Consider the following 19,961-nt stretch of genomic DNA (forward strand, 5'->3'; position numbering starts at 1 on the left):
TCGAGTTCTTCCAATGTTGCCTTTCATAACATAAAGGTTCAGATATTTTTAAACAAACCCTACTAACTAAAATGAAAGCTTTGTACTGTGCATAGTTTTCCCCTCTGGAAGAGGATGAGACAAAGATAAACCTGAAAGATGTTAGACAGGTTAACCCAGTACTGAAAGCATTCAGACAATGCAGGAATAGAAGTAGATTTAGATCTCAGCTGTAAGTGATAGATTAATTTAATTAACTCTCAGTGGTTTACACTGACAGAGTAATTTGTCTTCTATGTATCATATGACTTCTATGTCTCAAAACTGCTCTGACCACAACTTACTCAGCAATGCAGTTCTCCAAGACCATGCTAATTCCCTCACAGGAGGGATGGGCAAGGACAAGGGCTGGTGTACACAGATTTCCCATCCTCTACCCTGCCATATGCTGCCTCCTAACCTGTGCCTCTGCAACTGATGATGGAATAAGAGAGTACATCAGATCAGAGAATTGATCTGCAAAATAAATTAGCAAAAACCAGCACATGCTCTGCATGCTGTGCTTTCACATGAAAAATAATTTACATATTTTATACAGAATTCATAGACATGAGGCTTGTTACATTGCCTGATTTTGTGACACACTCTTTAGTACACTGCTAGTTACCAGATTACAGAGAACTACTGTTCATTTGGCTTTTCAGTGCCAGATTATAAAATGGTGATAATCTTCCACTCTTATTAAAGTACTCTGAAAGCTGAAGTTAATACAGCACCAGTAAGATCAGACTTTCTTTTATCAAAGCAAGTGTCACATTAAAATACAAGGGCATCTAAATGTAATTCAACAGAGATTTATGCTCCTGGTTATTTCTTGTTCCTAGGTAAATTCCACTCAATTCACAGCAGCTATTTGAATGAGTAAAGTTAGCAACATGTCTAACACAGAATCACAGTCTCAAAACTGTCAGGGTGCCTTGTAATTGTAAATTTATTACCTGCTAATACAGCACTGGTAATTGTCCATGTATATTCTTCCTCTTTCATACGCAATAGGAGATGCAGAATGAGTTGTCCAAACGTTCTTGAATTTAGTACTTTCCTGAAACACAGTAGTTGTAATAATGATGGCTTTTGTAACAAACTTTGCTTCTGGAAAATATTTTATTTGGCTCCTGCAGCTTAACAACTTACATGAATTGAAACTTTATAGTTGAAAATATAAAAGAGATTCTTATTTGGTTTTTTTTAAACCAAATTAAAAGACTTTTCTTAAAGAAAAATTGTCCTTTTTTTTAACCAAATTAAAAGATTTTTTATTACCTATAATGGACAGCATGGGTGGGGAATGTTCTGTCATTATCTTACCTGCATTGAAGCTGGCAACTAAACTTTCACAATGACTTTTGAAATCAAGAACTAAACTCCCCAGAGTTTAAATATACATAGAATTCTTTTATATATAATTAATTGTATTTATTGAACATCTAATTCCATTTTGCCGACCGTGTTTGGTGTGAAAGGTAGAAAAATGTGTTTGCAGTTATTTGCAAAAAGCGCCTGAAATTTAATGGAATAAACTGCTTCCATAAAAGTGTCTTGCATGCATTATAGGTATCAGTAGCTTTATACCATTAACAAAGGTTCTGGTCTTGCAAAAAAAAAAGTGTAGGTCAAATGTACTTATTTTTATTTCAATAAACTTTGCATGCCCATTGATCTAATTACATTAGAACACACTTCAGCTGACTTCCAATAAGCGTATTTTCAGTATAACATGACTGCCAATTCCCTTCCACTTCCAATGTATTCCTATCGACTACTGCATGGGAGCAGTAATCATTCTGATTAAAAAAAGAGTTCAGTTTCTAATTGGTTTAATTACTTTTTTTATTATACCATCAATTCACTGATTGGTTAGGGTTATGTTTATCTGAAGAACTCTGCTGACTAGCTTACTTAGTTGTGAGAACTCCTTTCAAGTTTAACATTGATGCTCTCTTAAGCACTATGAATTTAATATTGGTATTAAATATGAAGCCATTTTAGGGAAATAAGTGCTATAAAATCTCACAAAAGCTTATTTATAACACAATTATTAGATTTACAGGTGCTTCTGCAGTTTTTGCACAGCATAATCGTCTCTACATTTCTAGGTCTGAGACTCGAGAAGTAAATTTAACCATTTCTAACTCTCCTCAGTAAACCTGCAGATTTTTTTTCCCCCAAACTTGTTCGTCAGCGTGACCAGGGACTTCTCAAACACCTGGACTAAGCACTGACACTCAGTCCCCCCGACTGAAAGCCAGTACCCGCAGGGATTCAGCCAGCGCCGAAACGCCCCGCTGTTACCTGACACATGATCTTCCTGAGGAGTCCCAGGTTTTTCCTGTGGGCGACACCAGCATCCCTGGCATAGAAGCCGTGGGCCCTGCGGGCGAGGACGCGGCAAACGTTGTGAGGGCCGGGCGCGCGGGGGGCGGCCCTGACGCGGCCGGGGGCCGCCTGCGGGCACATTCCCGGCCGGCGGGGGGGCACCGCCTTCCTGCCCCGCTCCCGGCTCGCCTTCCTGCCCCGCTCCAGCCTGGCGGTTGGAGGGTCGCGCAGCCTTGCTGGGCCCGGGCCCGCCCCGGGTTTCTCTCAAAGCCCCGCGAGAGCTGAAGCGAAGCGGGGAAAGGTTTGAGCGGCCTCTTGCTCCTTGACTCCCGAGAGACGCACACCGAGGCCTCCCTACGGGGCTCCGCTCCCCGCGCTTCCCCCGCCGCCACAGCGCCGAGTTCCCGCAAAGCGGGCACGAACAGCCCTGCACCGCCGTCGCCTCCCCGTGGCCCGCCGGGTACTGTAGTTTTCAGGGGCGGAATCGCGCGGCTCGCCCGGACTTCACCTCCCGCCGCGGCTCCCCGGGACCCGCGGCCGGGGCCGGGGCCGGCTGGTCCCCGCGCGTGGGTGGCGGAGCGGGGCCGCTCCCGAGTCGGCAGCGCTGCGGTGTCGGCCAGGCACCGCTCGGAGGACCGGGCAGGAGGGAGGCGCTGCGCGGGGGTCGGGGAGAGCCGCCGAGCTGCCCCGGGAGCTCTGCCCCGGCCGGGCTGGCACCTGCGGGCCGATGGCACCGGCCACCACCACTTTTGGGTACGGCGGGGTGGGATGGAGCGTACCGGGACTTGGGGGAAGGTTGGAAATGTTAAGGGATTTGTTTAACCCTGTTTAAGACTCCAAGGTCAACAGCAACTCCTTAAGATGGATGACGCTTCAATTGTGTATTTTTAGAGCTACATTCCAAAAGTTGTCACAATTATCAGTCACTACTTGCCGGCAGAGCAGCTGAAGTCTGCGGAAAAACTTCTTTCCCTTGCTTGCCAGAGGCCGGGCGCCCATATGGGGTAATGCGGAAGTTGCTGATATTTTGTGTGTTTTGTCCGTGTCTGTTCTTCAGGGTCTCTGAGTGAAACCTTTAATCTTCACTGATACTGTAAGCAAAGAGAGAGGCCTTTAATTTTCTGGTGCTTTACAGTTATTTGATGAAGTGAGTTAAACACACACACATGGTGGTTGCAGTTGCTCCTTCAAAGACCTGGGTGGGACAAGTAAGTGCATCCTGCCCAGTGGATCTGCAACACTGCCAGTGACTTCAGAGCTGACAGGGCAGGTTGCAGCTAAGCTAAGTCCATATGGACACCCAGAGTCTTGCAGGAATGTTAGTGAATGAAGTGCTTCAATATAAATTGTAGACAGTAGTAAAATTCACGTTCCCCTATCCCAATTCTCATCATCTTTAATAGAAGGAAACAAACATCGTTTGTGTTGAGACAAATCATCTTTTGTTAGACAGTACAGTTAAATGTTCGATATTTCGTACAAAATAGGATTAAAAACAGTTTAAGTGATTGCATTTGGAGGTTTAGATGCATCTTCACTGTGCATGTATATATGGTGACACAAAGTCACCACAGCTCCATTTTTTTCTGTTCTTTTTCCTCCTTCCTGTGTAAGCAGCAGCCAGCAGAGGGTGTGTAGGGTAACGGGTAACTCTTCTGTGATTCAAGTAAATGTTTTCAGAACATCAGCAGAGTTTATCTCCGGTTCTCTCTCTCCCTCTACCATTGTAGAAACTATTTTCTCTTTCCTCGACTATATTTGATGGGCTGCCTGGCAGCTGGTGTAAGAACAGGCGTTTCTCACTCGATATTTGTGCACATGTGATTAAAATCATATGTGGTGGCATTGATTTGTTTGTTTTTATCTGCTTTGCTTTTTAACCAGTGTTAACTGTGTTTTCTGTATAGAAGTCAGAATAAATCAAAATAATTTTTCTTTTGTTTTTCTCTTCTCCTTGGGAGTCAGTGCTCTGCAGCAGTTTTACTGAAGTTGCTGTATGCCCACAGGGAGGTCATCATCATTCCTGGTTATTATGCACGAGGAAGAAAAACAGTTGAAAATTTTAGATCTGCTGAGTTTGAAAAGTCGTGAAATATCCTATTGTTTCAAATGCACATTTTTTTTGGAAGTATGTAATTGAAAAACTAATCATGAAACCTCAAGAGGGCGTGATTAGTCACTTGGTAGAATAGAATAGCAGTAAGCATTCAGTTGATGAATGAGTCTGGTTGACAGTAGTCGCCCCCATCCCTCTGGATTTGAAATATTAAGAAATATTAATATGTATGTATTTTAAAAATAGCCACTGGTAATTCATAGTTATACCTTCTGTGTTACCATTATCTTGAAAATTTTTTTCCTTTGTGTCCATGATTGTCACTTGCATCTGTTTTGTGTAAGGTGTTTTGAGTTTTGGTAGTGTTTGATGGTGATAAAATAGATCAGCTGTGCTTTACAGGAGAGTGTTGGGGATTAATGGTCAAATGTCTAGATAAGCTTCTAGGTGCCAAGCAAAAGGGACTGTATGACGTTAATTGTTTCCAGAATACTTTTCTGTCCAGGAATGTAACATAAACTGCACATACTGTTCCTAATATAGGCTGGTTTTTTCTTTATAACAGAGACTCTACAAGTTGGCTTAGTGATTGGAGATGGAAAAAGTTATTATATTTGTAATTGGAGATCAGTCAAATGTCAAAATATTTTCATCTAGTAAGTTCATTAAATTAGCTTCTTGGACAGAAATAAAAGGTTATTTCTGTTCTTTTTGATTTGGTTTTTTTTCCACTGACATCTCCCTCAGAACTGATACTTTTAAAGGATTTTACTCATCAATTAAGTGGTTTACATATGTTTTGGGCTGTAATCTGCCATTAAAAAACATTAAAACAGTTCCTTTCTCCTGTATCTTTATTTTTGTCTCTGTGGGTGTGACTGCTCAAGGTTTTAATGGCAACATCAATTAAAAATGTATTCTTTCAGGTCTAGCTTGCATTTGATGTGTATTCATTCTTTTGCGTGTCCACTTTCAAAAAGTATTGCTAAAAGTGCTGTGTTAGCCAGTTTGAGGAGAGGAGGAGTTTTAAGGCTGTTTCTTAAAATTTCTCAACTAAACTGATCTATACTTGTAACAATGACAAAATTATAAAGGATAAAAGGCAGTACTCCACAGGGAAAAAAAGTCTTCCATGTTGCTTTTCAGCATGGTTATCAATTGCATTGCTTCTTTAAAGTTTTTCTTTTTCTGAAAAATAGCTATGCTGCCACAAAAATTAGCCATTTTTAATGTAATTCAGTTTAGTGTTAATTTCTTTAAAGATGAAGGTTGAATTGCTTTGATTAATAATAAAACTTAAACTATTCCTGACTGTGCCTGTGAACAAGGAAATAACTCCTAATTCTTTCAGACATTTCTTGCTGTCGTGACTTCAGGGTATGATCATGTTACCTGACAAAGGGTGTTTGCATGTTTCATTAACAAAAATCACTTAGAGAAACAACTGAGCAAGGACTTGCTTCTGAAAATGTTATTTAGGTTTCCAAGTAATTTAGATGCTTTTTCAACTTTTAGTAGCCAGGTTGTCCACTGATGTCATGATCTGTGGATCACTTTTAATTCTCAGGGATATACATGCATGTCTCCAAGGGGTTCATTCACATTTAACACTGGATGCAACAGTAAATTTAAATTCCACACCTACCTCACTCTCTTTGCTTTTTCCAGAATTTATCAGCTAAAATTGTTCACTTACCACTCAAAGGATTACATTTTCATAGAAAGAGTTTCATATCTGGATTTTACTGATGCAAGATCATCTTAGTCATCTGACTATAATTGCCATCTGTGCATCTTTTCATGTTCTTATTGAGATGTTTAGAAAGCCAAAAAAAATTATGTGACTAGCCTAGCAGCTGAATCATATTTTGTGGTGAATATCAATGCTGGCACAGGAAATGCAAGATACTAACTCAGATCTTTTCAAATGATTGAAGAAGGAAGAGGATTTGTAAACAGTTTGCGTTGTAATAATGGAATCTTTATCCAGGCATTACTGTAATTTAATAATAATAATTTTAGATCAGATTGTGGTTTGGGGTTTTGAAGGATTTTCTATTTTTTTGTTTTCAAGAACATTCCCTTTATGTAAATTACACATTTTGCAGAAATTGTCATGTCTTAATTTTCATGTCTCATAATAATTATTATATCCCATATATGTTAAGTTATGCATTGTGTTATGAAAAATGCATACGTATTTTCAAATACAAAGCATAAACAATTTGTAGTAATTGAAGTATAAACTGGAACTGTTTTAGTTGCTGAGCCACATTTAAGAAAAAAAAGCCATAATAAACTTGCTAACATTAGAAATTCTGATTTTTTTTAATAGGACAACATGATATATTTTCACTGTATGGCAGTGCCCCCATATCCTGGTAACATTGCAGTCTTATTAGCCAAAATTAACAACAATTTTATTTGGCATTGACAACCATAAGGTAAACTCCATTTTATTTAATCTTTCACAAATAAAAAGAAATTTTAATCTTTTTTCCTTTTTTTTTTCCTGTAGGCTTAAGTGAATAAACAATGCCCTTTTTAAAGCATGACTCATTCAAAAGTACACCTTAAATGAGTAGTTGTTCATTTAATTAGTGATTCCTTTGCCAGGTTTTGTAGTGATGTGTACTAATTAATATTTTTTGATTCACAGTACAAGATTTGTGATCAAATAGTACTATTTTCCGCAAGATAAAAATCTTCTTTTTGTAACCAGTTTGCACACAATGTTTTCTAGTAGTGTCTTGTGCCTGTTCTTTTGTAACTACATTTTGTATTTCCAGTGCATTAAATTTGTATGTGTGGTTTTTACAGAAGCAGCACTCCAAAAAAAAAAAAAAAGAAGAAAAAAAAAGTAGGACTAAGAATAATTTTTAAAGTCATGCAGAACATTTGAAGGAAAAAAGAACAAAGGCACATCAGGATAAAAGTAGTATTGGGAGGTGTATTTCATTTTATTCATCTCATAAAAAGCCTATATTAATGAGAATATGCAAAAAAAAACAAACAAAGAAAATAAAAACCCAAGAAAAAATGCTGGTATGAGATACACACACTTGTTATCTTTCATTACTTGGACTTTCTTGATGTTGTATGAAGAAATTTCAAGTAAAGTAAAATATAGATGTATAAGACAGAATTATACATGTAATAGAAAAATTTCAATCACTTTATAATTTGCATTGGTAGAAATTTAACATTTAGGACCATTCATTTCAAAGAGGGCATTACATAGGGATCAGAAATTTTGGAAGGCTTTCTGGTGCATAATGTTTACACTCTAAAAATAAAAATCTTTCATTTTCTATTTAAAGGCATAAAACCAGAGTCACAGATCTAGAATGAAATCTTTTGAAGATGATGAGTGGGGTGAAAAAGTCAATCTTGGTGACAGAATGTACCCACTAGAACAAGTGGTTTCTTTACTGATCATTTCTTGCTTGTCTTTGTCAAGGTGCAATATCAGACTTGGATTATTGTTTTACCGTATATTGCTTTTCTTTCCCCTGCCTGATAGGACTTTGAAATGATACCAAATAATTTGTCCTTCAATTGGTTTCATTCCAGCCTACTTTGTGATTATTTGGGTTTTCAGCGCACTGAAGGGATGTTGCTGTTCCGAAAAGCATTTAAATTGAACTGTAGTAGATTATTATTACTAAAGCCGATACTGGTGCTTGGTTATTTGACCCGTTTCTCATGTAAGCGACATAAACAATTAAGTTACAGCAAAATTGTAATTTGAGTTAAATGTGTTTTCAGGTCTCTGAACAAAATGAATTTCATTACAAGGCTTTCTGCTTTATGTCTGAGGAAAAGCAAGATGCAACACAGGCACCAAAGTAATAGACGACCAGCTGCTCCACTTGGATCACGGATTTTAACTGATCCTTCTAAGGTCTTTGAGCATAACATGTGGTGAGATGTTTTTTCAAGGCTGATTTTCATATAATTTTGTATACTGTTTACTATGATGAATAATGATATGTGTGTGTGTGTGTATAAAACAAGGTACTGCCAGTAAAGACATGTAAAGGGAGCACTAGAGAAAACTTGAGATTGTCACAAGTAATCTGACTGTTAAAAGTTCTCAATGACTTCTGTAAAAAGCTGCTGAGTACATAGTTAGTCAAGGAATGAAATGCAAAATATTGTTATGCATCAGTAATTAATTAAGAGACAGAAAGTGTAGCAATAAGATAGTCCATATTATTTATAATGGCAGAAGGTTACTTGTTAGGTACAAGGATGTTGCATCCTGGATTAGCGATTTAGTCTAAAACTGACACCACTTCGAAAGGAACATGTGAATTACTTGTATTCTTCCAAAGGTGTACTGAAGATGTTACAGATCATTCAGCAGAGATTTCCATACAGTGTGCAATTATCAAAAAAAGTAAATTGAATCTTAACATAAATAAGCGATATAACAGCAGAGAAGACATCAATGTGTAGATGTTAACCAGAAGAATTGTCCTGATTTGCAACAGTGCATCCCCATCTCTAAAAGGTATTTTTGTATTTAATGGGTGCTTGGAAAAGAGGGAGAATGCTGGTCAACACAGGGGGAAAAATTAGACTAAAAAGGCTAAGATTTTTTGCTGTGGGATAGAGATGAATACAAAACAGCAAGTGATACAGGAAGTGTTAGGAGGATAGAAGAATATCTAAATCTGTTTAGAAAGTAGAAGAATATCTGCCTAACATATTGGGGAAACCAGGAATTTTTCTTCCTATAGTTCATAACTTAAAACCAAGGAATATTTGATGAAAAGTGGTGAATTTAGAAGCTATACAAGAAAGTACTTTCTACATAAATTTTAAATGTAGTTTTGAATTGTGTCACTATTTTTGATAGCAAGGATTTAGCAATATTCGAAAAAGAGACTGGAAGTGGCTAATAATAACCAATGGGTAACGTAACATAGAAGTAACAGATAACAAGTTTCAGGCCTTAAGCTTACTTCATAGAACTAATCTACAGTTCTTATAGTTTCCTCAGAGGTGTCCTCTGCTGTCAGCTGTCAGAGAAGTTACTTGACAAGGTTGTGTTCTGAAATAAAGTTTCAACTTGCTGTTTGTTTGGGTTTTTTTAATTACTATTCTTTTTAGTAGTCCATTTTATTTGTTCATTGGTCCACTTTGCTTTTTAATCTAAATTATTTCAAAAGATTCTCTAATCAAATTCTGATTAATAAAAAGGTCTTAAGAATATGACACAGAAAATTGTCCTCTGGTTAATGAACTAGCATCTTTGTTACTCTTTTTAGTCTCTAAATTTGGATTTAACTGATTAGTTAACTAGATCTGCTACCTATTAGTGTTTTCTAAACTAGGTGTCCCCAAGCCATGGTCCCCAACACTTACCATCTTATGGCCAAATTTGGAGTTAACTGTACTTCCATACATTCCTTGGTCAAGAAAGCTGGAAGCTGGCTGATTATTGTGTTAAGAGTGTAAAGTTAATCTGTGTTTCATAAATCTATAAGCAGTGTAGTTCTTTAACATATTCCAGGCTGAGTGCTTTCTGCTAGATGTTAAAATCCTTTACCTGTGTAAATGCTGATTTAAATGTAGACTATGTAATCAAGATAGGAAAAGATTTAAAAATCTTTTTTAAAAGATCTTTTAGGAAAAGGACATCCTTTTTCTGTAACATTGTATCTCAATGAAATTCAGGTTTGGGATTTTTTTTTGGTTGTTTGGGTTTGTTTTGTTTGGGTTTTTTTTTAATTTCCCTCCAAAAAACTGATCCCGTATAGCTTCAGTTTTTCCTGCTAGCCTTTGGTGACAGTCTAATAGAGTTATAAAACTATGATGCAGATGGTTGGGATGGATTGTGAAAATGAGAGTGAACGGAACAGTGTTGTTCAGAAAATGGATCTGCAGATGAACCCGTGTAGCTCAGAAGGAAAAGCAGGTGAAACTGAGTTGAAGCAGAGGTACATGGAAGTTGTGATGGTCTTGATAAATCAAGAACCTGGCTATGAAGAGGTGTAGGTCCTTGGATCTGAAGCTCACTGAATTGGTACGGTTCTCACTAGGGAGATAAGGAGGATTAGGATGAGGGGTGGTAGTGCTGAATAGATTATGCAGGGTGAGCATAAGATATTCATCTTCTCTAGCATTGATGTATGATATCCTTTTGTTTTCCACTCATCATCTTTGGTACTTCATGCTTTGTCATTCTTTTTGTCTGTGTGTGAATTGGCAGAGAGCCAAGAGCTGCTACCATTGCTGCTAGACATACTAAGCAGATTAAATTTGAGAACTAATGCTTTGGATGTTTGCTGTGGTGCTTTTCTGTCATTTCAAGAGAGAACTAATGAGTAAGGTTAAACATTGGAGCAAAAAATGTCTGCTTCTATTCAGGTTAGTAATTGGCATAGTCTTCACATTATCACAGAGATAATTAAACCCTATGTTAGCAAACAAGTTAGTGGAAAAGGACTAAGTTGAATAAGCTGAACTAAAAGCAGCATTGTTTGATCTTGTATCAGACCTACTCATGTTAACAGCTCCTGGTGTGGTTAAAATGGATAGCTTGCTTTGCTGCTGTCAGTGTTCAGCTTAAAACACTTCTGTATTTAAACACTTCTGTGCTTAGGATTCTCCTGTGTCCTGTATTTCTGCCAGCTTGTATTGCCTCATTTGAAGCATCCAAACTGTGTAAATAGTTTGCATAAGAACTATGGTATGTCTCCTCCTTTGTTGATTTTGATCAGGAAGTGCTGCTGCAATCATGTTGTTTGGGATCTACCATACAGAAATTTCTAGGAAAGAGCCAAAAGATCCTTCTTCAGCTTTATGAATTTCCAAGGAAGGAAAAAAGGAAAAAAAGATTGTTGAAGATGGAGGGCTTCAGGCACCCTTAAGGGCTCTGACAGACACACAATGATAGATTAAAACTGATCAGCTGAAGATTATACCACAGCAAGTCATCTGTCAGAAGGGCTGACTGTGTATTCTTGCCATCTGAATAGTCCTTGGTTTCAGCTTGCTGGAATAGGCAAGGTCAAAAGTGGTGATAGCAGTGAGGGAAGCAAGTCTTTCCAAGAGGATGACTGCCTAGTAATGCTTTTGGTCATTCGGTTTACTCTACTGCAGCATGTCTGTTAGAGCCGTGACACTGCACAGGAACATTTGGCATATGAACAAATACAGGAAGGGGAGAGGCAACCTGCTGGGGACAATAATGAGAAATATTTCAGTAGAGATGCGGAAATCAAGTCTGAGGCAAGCAGACAAATACATACCAATTAGTCTCCCACAATTAACAAAAGAGGAACAGCGAAGGTCTAAGAATTAAATTACCTATATATCACCAGGTACAGAACAGGAAGATGCTCATTAGCTTTTAGAGACAATCAGCTCTTCCAAGTTGGCACCTTGTCTCTTTTCCCATAGTAACCAATGGAATTTTAGTCATGGGCTTTCAGTTAGTTGATTTCAGTAGGACTAGGATCTAATAGATTACTTGAATTATATTATTTAATTTAATCTATTCAGACTGGATGATTTGGAGGGACAACTGATTGGCTTTTAAAAACAGCCAGCAGCACATTTTTGGGCGCTTCCCATTGCAGCCTGATCCAAACACAGAATCTGCAGGGAACGCAGTTTAGTCACCAGTGTCAGATCTGGGCTTGGTTCTGTGATGGTTTAATTGATTAACATAACATTTGGTTAACCACTTTACGCAAATAGAGAGGACATAAACTTTGGAACCGTTGTAGCACTGCTTGTCTTTTCTTATGAGTGTCTCATTCTTTTTTTTAAATGTTACTTGTCTCTATTCCCCAAATAAGTAAAATCCTGTTCATCAATTCCGCTGGTTCCAGTTGCATAGGTGGATTATGCTCCCTGTTTCAGGAACAGCTGATTTCTTTGCTAAATGACCTCAGTTCTTCATCATAAACACTAGTAATGCGAGAAGTTTCTTGCATTAGATGTTTGTTGGTAGGTCTATTATATTCAGCTAAACATGGTTCTAATGGGACACTCAAAATACGTTCCTATAAACACACTCAATCTACAAGATATATATTAATCCTGTTATTAAGGAAACTACTTACTTCATACTACTTCAGTCTCTTTGCAGTTGGGAGATGTTTCTGAATCACTTGAGTTTTACCTAATTGGTGATTAATTCTTATCTATCATACACTGAAACTTGGGTTTTACCTGTCAGTCTCCTTGTGGTCATTTGATTGCACTCAAAAAAAAAAAAAGAAGTATTTGAGACAGTATAGCTAATTTGATACTGTTTTTCCTGGAAAAAAATATTATGGAAAATCCTATGAAAAAGCTGTTTCTTCAACTGCCTTTTTTAGGGACCACATGCAGTGGTCACAAGAAGAAGAGGAGAGTGCCAAGAAAAAAGCAGCAGAGAACTCGCTTGTGAAAGTTCAATGGGAAGACCAAGGTAAAAAATTCCTAAGGGCATAAAAATTCTTATTTTAGTGCTGTTTATGAAAACATTTAAAATGGCTTTAGAATCCAGGAACATCCTTTTTATTTCTACATTCTCTTGTCTGAATTTTTTTGTTTGTTTTGGGTTTTTTTCCCTTTTTTGTCTCAAAAGATCTCAAAGTGTTTTTTTCTAGCAATTCAGTTACTTATTTGAACAATTTTGCAATTGGGGGAGCAATAGGCTCTATGTAAAACAAGTACATCAGTATGGTATGGTTGTTCTGACTCCTTTTGCAGTTCTTCAGAATGAAACTGCTACACAGGACTTTTACAGAATCAGAGGAATGAGTTTGCATCCAGCTATGGTGCTGGGGATGAAAGTTCCCATGTACAGTGTTCAAATGCTTTTTAATGATTAGTAGACTCTTTAGAGAGCTTGTGTTTGTGCACCGCACTGTATTTCAGTTGAGCGCCATGAAAGTTGCACTGGTCCCAGCTGGTGCCACCTTGCTGTCTTTGCCAGGCTGAGCTGGGAGTGCTTCAGGAAGCAGTATGTTCACTTTGTGTGGAAGGTGTTCCAATACAATGCAGAGTTTGCACTGTAAATGATTAACGAATTTTGTGCCTATCTTCAGAAGGGAAATTTAATGTGTTCTGAGTTTCTGAAGAATGATAGCTCCAGGTTCAAACTAGCAAACTAAACCATAGACTAAACTCTAGGGTAGTTATGTATGCTAAAGCTGCAGTATCAACTTGATAGTGTCATAGAGGACTGGATTCTTAATTTGTTATAGTGTTAGAAAGATATTCTGACAAAAATTACTTAGATATCTTGGGCCTCAGTTTACTTAGCATGTCTTGAATCTGTCAAATTAGATAGTGTCATTATGATCCTGTGCTGAGTTTCACTGATATAACTAAGGCACATGTTGGAGTTTATTTGAATTACCTGAGAATGTGCCTTGCATTTGTGCCCTTCATCACTCTGAATGCTCTGGGATTGTCAGCCTGCCTTTTTCTGTTACCTCTCACGTTCTTTATCTAAGTACAATGTTTGTTTTCCAAAAATTACATCTAATATTTTCCTTTGGTTTGTATAAAAAGCTGAAAAAGAGCTCATAATTGAAAAGTAAGCTGTGTGACCATGTAGCTCGTGGAACCTTTAATTCTTCATCTACAATCAATTAGAACTTAGTTTGTGCTGGTGAGAAATGGAATAATTAGGCATTTGTCTATTGCCAAGAAATACAAGAATCCAAGGACATTTTCTATGAATGCCCCTCTGTTTAGAACTTGAATAGGTAAGCACAGCTGATAGTGTTCCTTCAGAAAGCTTCAGCTTCATTCTGCAAGTGGAAGTACATTTTGGCCTATTTGTGTAAACAATGAACTAGACTGAAGCTAACGAGCAGGTTATTTTGGGGCCTTGAAAACTACAGTAAGGGGAAAAAGACAAGACAGATTTCAACAGTACTATTATATCACTAAAATAGAATAGCTCTGGTGGGCCTTTTTAAGGCAAGAGATGTTAAATTGAATGAACTCATGATACTACTTTTAGGAATTTGATTTACTTATTAGCATGTCTAGTTTCTTCTCAGGCATGCTTGCTAGTGTTGGAAGATTCTGTTAAGGAGAAACATCAATTGACAAAGTAAGGGATTTTTTTTTACTTGGAAGTTTATATGTTTTTTAGTTTTGTCATTTTTATGTGCTTTGGAAAATTTAGTAGGTAGGCTACTTAAATATACAAAATGAAGCAAAAATTTGATAATAATGCTGCATGCATAGCTATTACACAGTGGTGCAGGAGTGACCAGTGCAACAATGCAAAATGAAGTGTTCTTCCACTTGAACCTATGTAATTCCATACTAATACAGTTTGAAAGGCTGACTTTTGGTATCTCTTTCCTTTATTTCTAAAATCTGGAAAACTTGATGTGAATTTAAGTACAAGGGTTCTGAGCAGACTTATAGAAAAGTAATGACTGTAACAAGGAGCGATAATAATTTAAAAACCTTTTGAGTAGAAGGGGTTTTTGTTTTTATACTGAAGCTGAACAGTCTGTGAATGTGCAACTTACGCTACTGAAATGTGATATATATGACCTCAATCAACTCTGAACTTACATTATAGAACAAGTCTGTGCAATTACTCTGCATGATCAGGTCTGGCTCTTTAATAATACAATTGGATGTATTAAATGTTAATTTTAAAACATTATGCAGATTTCTAGGACAAGGCATACTGCCACCTCCTTCCCACTTCCCACTGCCTGTCTGTGCCTCTAGTGATAATTCTCAGGAAATAATATGTTAAGATTTAAATGAGAGTAGTAGGAGAAATGCACCATATATTTACTCTGTGCATTTTTTATTGAAAAAATTAATGGGTCAGTGTGAGTGGGGACAAAATTAAAAAGGCAACACATTATATGATCTACACTTAGCAAGAGATGTCAGGGCTAACAAGATACTTTTGTAAATGCTTTGGGAATGAGGGGGAAAAAAAACAGGAAAAAAGATTTAGTTTGGTACTTTGGTGGAATAAGGAAGGGAAAATCATCAACAAAAGAGACATTGAAAAAGCTGTAATTCTTATCTTTTTATCAGCCTGCCTTTGAAAGGGTTAGCTGCAGTCCAGTGGCTAGCACAATTAGTGCTGGTGAGAAGGAGGAAAGATTGTTCTGGAACTGAGAAAGAACAGGTTACAAAGTACATCCATAGAGTACATGGATGACTGGAAAAGCAGAAAAGAGAATATTTACTTTTTTAAAGAAGGGAGGTGGGAAAAAAAGAAGAGTCAGATAATTAGTTTCGGTTCCTGGAAAAATACTGGAAGAGTACATCCAGAGCTTGCAGACACTGGGTTTGAAAGAACAAAGGAGATGAATACTGGCCAGCAAATATTTTTTCAAGAATAAATCATGTAAAATCAAGCTAATTTCCTTCTTGGAGAAGGTTACAAGCCCTGGGGATAAGGGAAAAACAGCAGACGTCCTGAACTTTATCCTTAGTCAGGCTTCTGACTTGCTTTATTTGACATTTTCATAAGCAAGTTAGGCAAGCGAGAGCTAATGAAACTGCTTTTGGGTGAGTGAATGCCTAGAGAGATCCTTTCAGAACAGAAGACTGTGCTGGGTGAGGAGTGTTTTATTCTGTGTCCAGTTCTGCTTGGTATTTTCATTAGTGACCTCAGGAAATCGGAGACTTGAAGATGATATTAAGTGAAGAGATGTTTCAAGTGTGGTGAAGGACAGGATTAAGATTCAGAAAGATCTGGACAAATGGGGGGAAAAAAGAATTTGAAATATGTAAGTTTGCTAAAAATAAATGCAGAATACTGTGCTTTGGAATAATTCCTTGAAAAAAATACTAGGCTCTGGAACAATTGGCTAGGTAGTCATTTTGCAGAAGAAGATCTGAGGGTTGTGGTGAATCACTAGCTGAATCAGCAGTCATGCTGTTGCAAAATGGCAAGCTGGGAGTTATAAACAGGATTACAGCCTGTGAGCCTTGTAAAATACTCCTTTTGCTCTGCATTGATAATGCCTTTACCAGAATACAGCACTGAAAAGTAGTAAATCAATTGGAAAGAATCTAGAGAAGAAGAATTAAAATTATCAAAAGTCTAAAAATCAGGAGTTACATTGAAAAAAGAAGAGAGTTAGGTTTCTAGAAAAGACATTTAATGGGAGACATAGTAAAGCACTTCAAATATATAAATAGGTGTTGCAAAGAGAAAAGTGAGTAACCTCTGCTTTATCTAGTTGTTTAATGGGACAAGAATTGCTGGACCTAATTGCAATACAGAAATTATAGTTAGGTAGTGGAAAAGATTTCTAACTGTTTTGAAAGTTAAGGACTGTAATATATTACTGAAGAAAGTTGTTAAACCTATATGAAAGGTGGTATTTTAAGAATAAGTTGGAGAGGTCTTTGTGGAGAAGGAGTATGAATTCCCTGACTGAATGAAATCCCTTCCAGTCCTATTCCTTTACATTCTAACATTCCATTACAATCTTTTGTGAATTAAAAGATCTACTGTAAAACTCGAAAGTGTTTTGAAAGTAAGAAAGCCAGTATGTTTCTTCTGACTGTATTGTTGAATGGTTAAGCATGAATTATTGTCTATATGCTATGCAGTAGCATCTATCACTCATGTTCACAGAACTGGATTTCTAATTGCTGGGGTTTTTTAAGAGATGATGAGCTACCAACAAATTTGCAATTGATCACAGAATTTCATAAAACATAAAATTAATTTCAATTTAGTATTTCTTAAATAATTGAAAAGATGCATAGCTTTTATAATGTGAGACAAACGAAATCTTCAGATTGCATGTTTTGGTGATGCTGTTCTATTATGTCACTATATTAAAAAAAGTGATGCAGAAAGCCTGTCTGCCCCTTCCTGAGTGACATAAAATCTAATTAAACCTTCATAGGAATATTTTTGAGCACAGATTAAGGTAAATCCAAAATCTATATGTTTTAATTTGAAAGTACAATCTGTGGAACTATGGGTTTTTAAACTGTATATTTGAGGTCTAAATTCCATGTTGCTTTAGAGTATTTTGTAGCTAAGCTTATATTCACCAAGGTTTTGTTCTCTTTTAATTTCAGATAAATATGAGAGAGAAGCCAGTAAATATTGGAATGAATTTTACAAGACCCATAAAAATAACTTTTTCAAGGATCGTAATTGGCTATTTCTGGAATTTCCAGAAATTCTTCCAGAAGAAAAGAGACAAGAATTGAGAAGAGAAGAAAGATCTTCAGAACACAGAAAAATAAATAGTACCAACAGTTTTTCACACAAAAATGAAATGTTTGATGAAGGAGAAAAATACTGGAAGAAAAATTATCGAGGTGGTTCTACTGCTGTACAAGGATGTGTATATAATAAAAACCAAGCAGAAACACTTAGTGAAAATCCTCAGGGTAAAAATTGTGGAGAAGAACTTGACAGGCTAGAATCTTTCCCTGGAAGTGATGCCACTTATAGAATATTAGAGGTAATGCACTGCAAAAGTTCTACTCATCATATAGAGCTCCACTTAATTGCTCAAAAATCTGATAAACATGCTTAGTAAGTATCAAAAAAGTGAGCATTTAGAATTTAACATACTATATTCATTTATGGCAGAAACTTTCACAGAAACCTAGCATATGGACTTTGTTTTTCCTTTAAAGTTTCTCCCAAATCAGAATAGGGCTAGATAATCAGATTCCATTGTCATTGAAAGCTGGGTTTCTGATTTCCTAAGGAAACTTATATTTTTAAGTGCTTTGTCTAAAAGTGCAAGTAGTTGACATATTCTTGCCAAATGGTGAAACTGGACAAGAATATTGCATTTTCTTATGCAGTTTGAGAAATGAATTCTCTCAACTTTAGAAAGACGTTGAGGAGAAACATGATCATATAAATTATTTGAGAATTGTGGTATGAGCTGTTTATACTTATTCTGTCCAACATACCTTCAACTTTAATGGGTCCTACGTGCCAACTAATTTAAGACAAAAATAACAAAAAAGGTTTTATTTGCTTATTTATTTTAACTTTGTTTCTCTTCTGGTTTTAGGTTGGTTGTGGAGCTGGAAACAGCGTCTTTCCTATTTTGGAAGTTCTATGGTATGTAGTGTTGGATTTTCAAATATGAGAGTTGAATTCTCATCTTCTTAATTTTCTCCAAATTTTGGTGCTAGACTAGTGCTGCAGAAAGTGTTGAGTGGATCATTTTACAGCCCTGAAGTTCTTACTGTGCCCAGACCACAGATAATGTTGGTAGCACCATATACAGGATACTCCTCATATTGCTTAATCTTGGTCTTGGGGAGACCATATTTGCTGACAGAGTTTTGTCTTCAGGTTCATTCAGGCTGATTTCTTGTAGTTAATCTCAGGCAGGCAAAATATTCTCTTGTCTTACATGTCACTGTAAAGCTACCAGGTATCTCTTAAAAAGGCCAAAATCAGAGACAGTAGATAATGGCATGTGATCTACTGGAAAGAAGTTGCATTGTTTCTGAATTGGCTGGTGTACTTTGTCACATTGCCTCAGGTTTTAGTGTCAGGGAAGGCACAAGTCATGTATTGCATTACTTAATTCAGTGAAACATCTTAATCCACTTAGCTTCCAGTTTTAGAAAAAACTGTTATGACAGCTTGTCCTCCCATCCATGTAGGCAGGAAGGTTTTATTGGAAAGACTGTGTATGTATCAGGGGTTGAAGTAGATTTCTTTTTAGTCATGCCTTCAAGAGTTTGAGTACAGAACAGTTCATTATTCTGCAACTGAATTTTTATTGCTAGTATCACCACTATACAAAAATATTCCATTTTGCAGATATGGAAACACAGCAGGAGGAATCAAGTAATGCACCAGGGTCATCCATGAAACCTGTGATAGCAATGCATCTTCATCCCACAGGAAATGCTTTACTTTAGACAGCATGTAATGAAAGGGGAGCCCTGTTTCATATGAAAACTTTGAAAAGTAGCACTGTATAGGAAAAGATATCCTGTAGAAAAGATGAGACAAACTTTTATGTTTTCCTCACAGGAGGCATTAGTCATAGATTGGCATTTCTGATAATTAAGAACCTGCTCTTTGGATATTTTTCCTGGTGATCTCTAGTTTTATGCAAATCCTTCAGTCGATCACATCAATTGATACACTGAAAAACTACCTCATTTGTCTTGTATATGACTGAGTGGAAACATCTCTTACCTTTTAGTAGGACTGGCTTTATAGAACACTTGCTTTTACTCTGAATTTAATAATACAGAAATTGCCTTTTGTATGCATATAAAAAGAAGCCAGTGTCAAGCATGAGTGTACCCTGGCTACAAAAAAATTTTTCACTTAGGTTTGTAATGTAGCTTTTAAAACTGCTTCCCTCTGCCTCCCTTAAAATTTAAGTTGCTGCTTTTTAGTACAGTGCATCATGAGAACACCATCCAGATCAAGCTGTGTCTTTGTTTTAGGTTGACTTTCTACATAGCTCCTATTCTGCTCTAAAAAAAAAAAAGAAATAACTTTCTAACAAGTCAACTAGGAAATCAGTGTAACCTTTCCCAAGGGACTAGCTGAGTCCAAAGCCTAGCTGCTTTGCATTGTCTCTAATAA

General features: G+C 37.0%; 2 protein-coding genes across 8 annotated transcripts in view; one reads left to right on the forward strand and one right to left on the reverse strand.

Moving 5' to 3' along the window:
• Window positions 1-2,445, reverse strand: part of DCAF17 (DDB1 and CUL4 associated factor 17) — a 39,838-nt gene extending 37,393 nt beyond the window's left edge. For both annotated transcript variants that reach the window (XM_017835627.1, XM_017835632.1), the window contains exons 1-2: window positions 2,332-2,445; window positions 978-1,081 (exon numbers count right to left, since the gene is read on the reverse strand). In XM_017835627.1, coding sequence (XP_017691116.1) covers window positions 978-1,081; window positions 2,332-2,340 — 113 coding nt within the window. In that variant the 5' untranslated portion in view covers window positions 2,341-2,445. The remainder of the gene's footprint in view (window positions 1-977; window positions 1,082-2,331) is intronic.
• METTL8 (methyltransferase like 8) overlaps window positions 1-19,961 on the forward strand; it is an 84,536-nt gene that overhangs the window by 59,142 nt on the left and 5,433 nt on the right. Inside the window, exons 1-6 of one of the 6 annotated variants that reach the window (XM_017835693.1) lie at window positions 2,798-2,815; window positions 6,747-6,855; window positions 8,180-8,335; window positions 12,751-12,842; window positions 17,456-17,847; window positions 18,415-18,464. In XM_017835693.1, the coding sequence (XP_017691182.1) occupies window positions 8,193-8,335; window positions 12,751-12,842; window positions 17,456-17,847; window positions 18,415-18,464 (677 nt within the window). In that variant the 5' untranslated portion in view covers window positions 2,798-2,815; window positions 6,747-6,855; window positions 8,180-8,192. Of the gene's footprint in view, window positions 1-2,528; window positions 2,816-3,008; window positions 3,109-6,746; window positions 6,856-8,179; window positions 8,336-8,748; window positions 8,928-12,750; window positions 12,843-17,455; window positions 17,848-18,414; window positions 18,465-19,961 lie in introns of those variants that run through there. The other 5 variants (XM_017835702.1, XM_017835720.1, XM_017835674.1 and 2 more) reach the window with 5 other exon arrangements.

The sequence above is a fragment of the Lepidothrix coronata genome, unplaced genomic scaffold (genome assembly GCF_001604755.1).
Source record: "Lepidothrix coronata isolate B3197 unplaced genomic scaffold, Lepidothrix_coronata-1.0 Scaffold7, whole genome shotgun sequence".
NCBI lineage: Eukaryota > Metazoa > Chordata > Aves > Passeriformes > Pipridae > Lepidothrix > Lepidothrix coronata.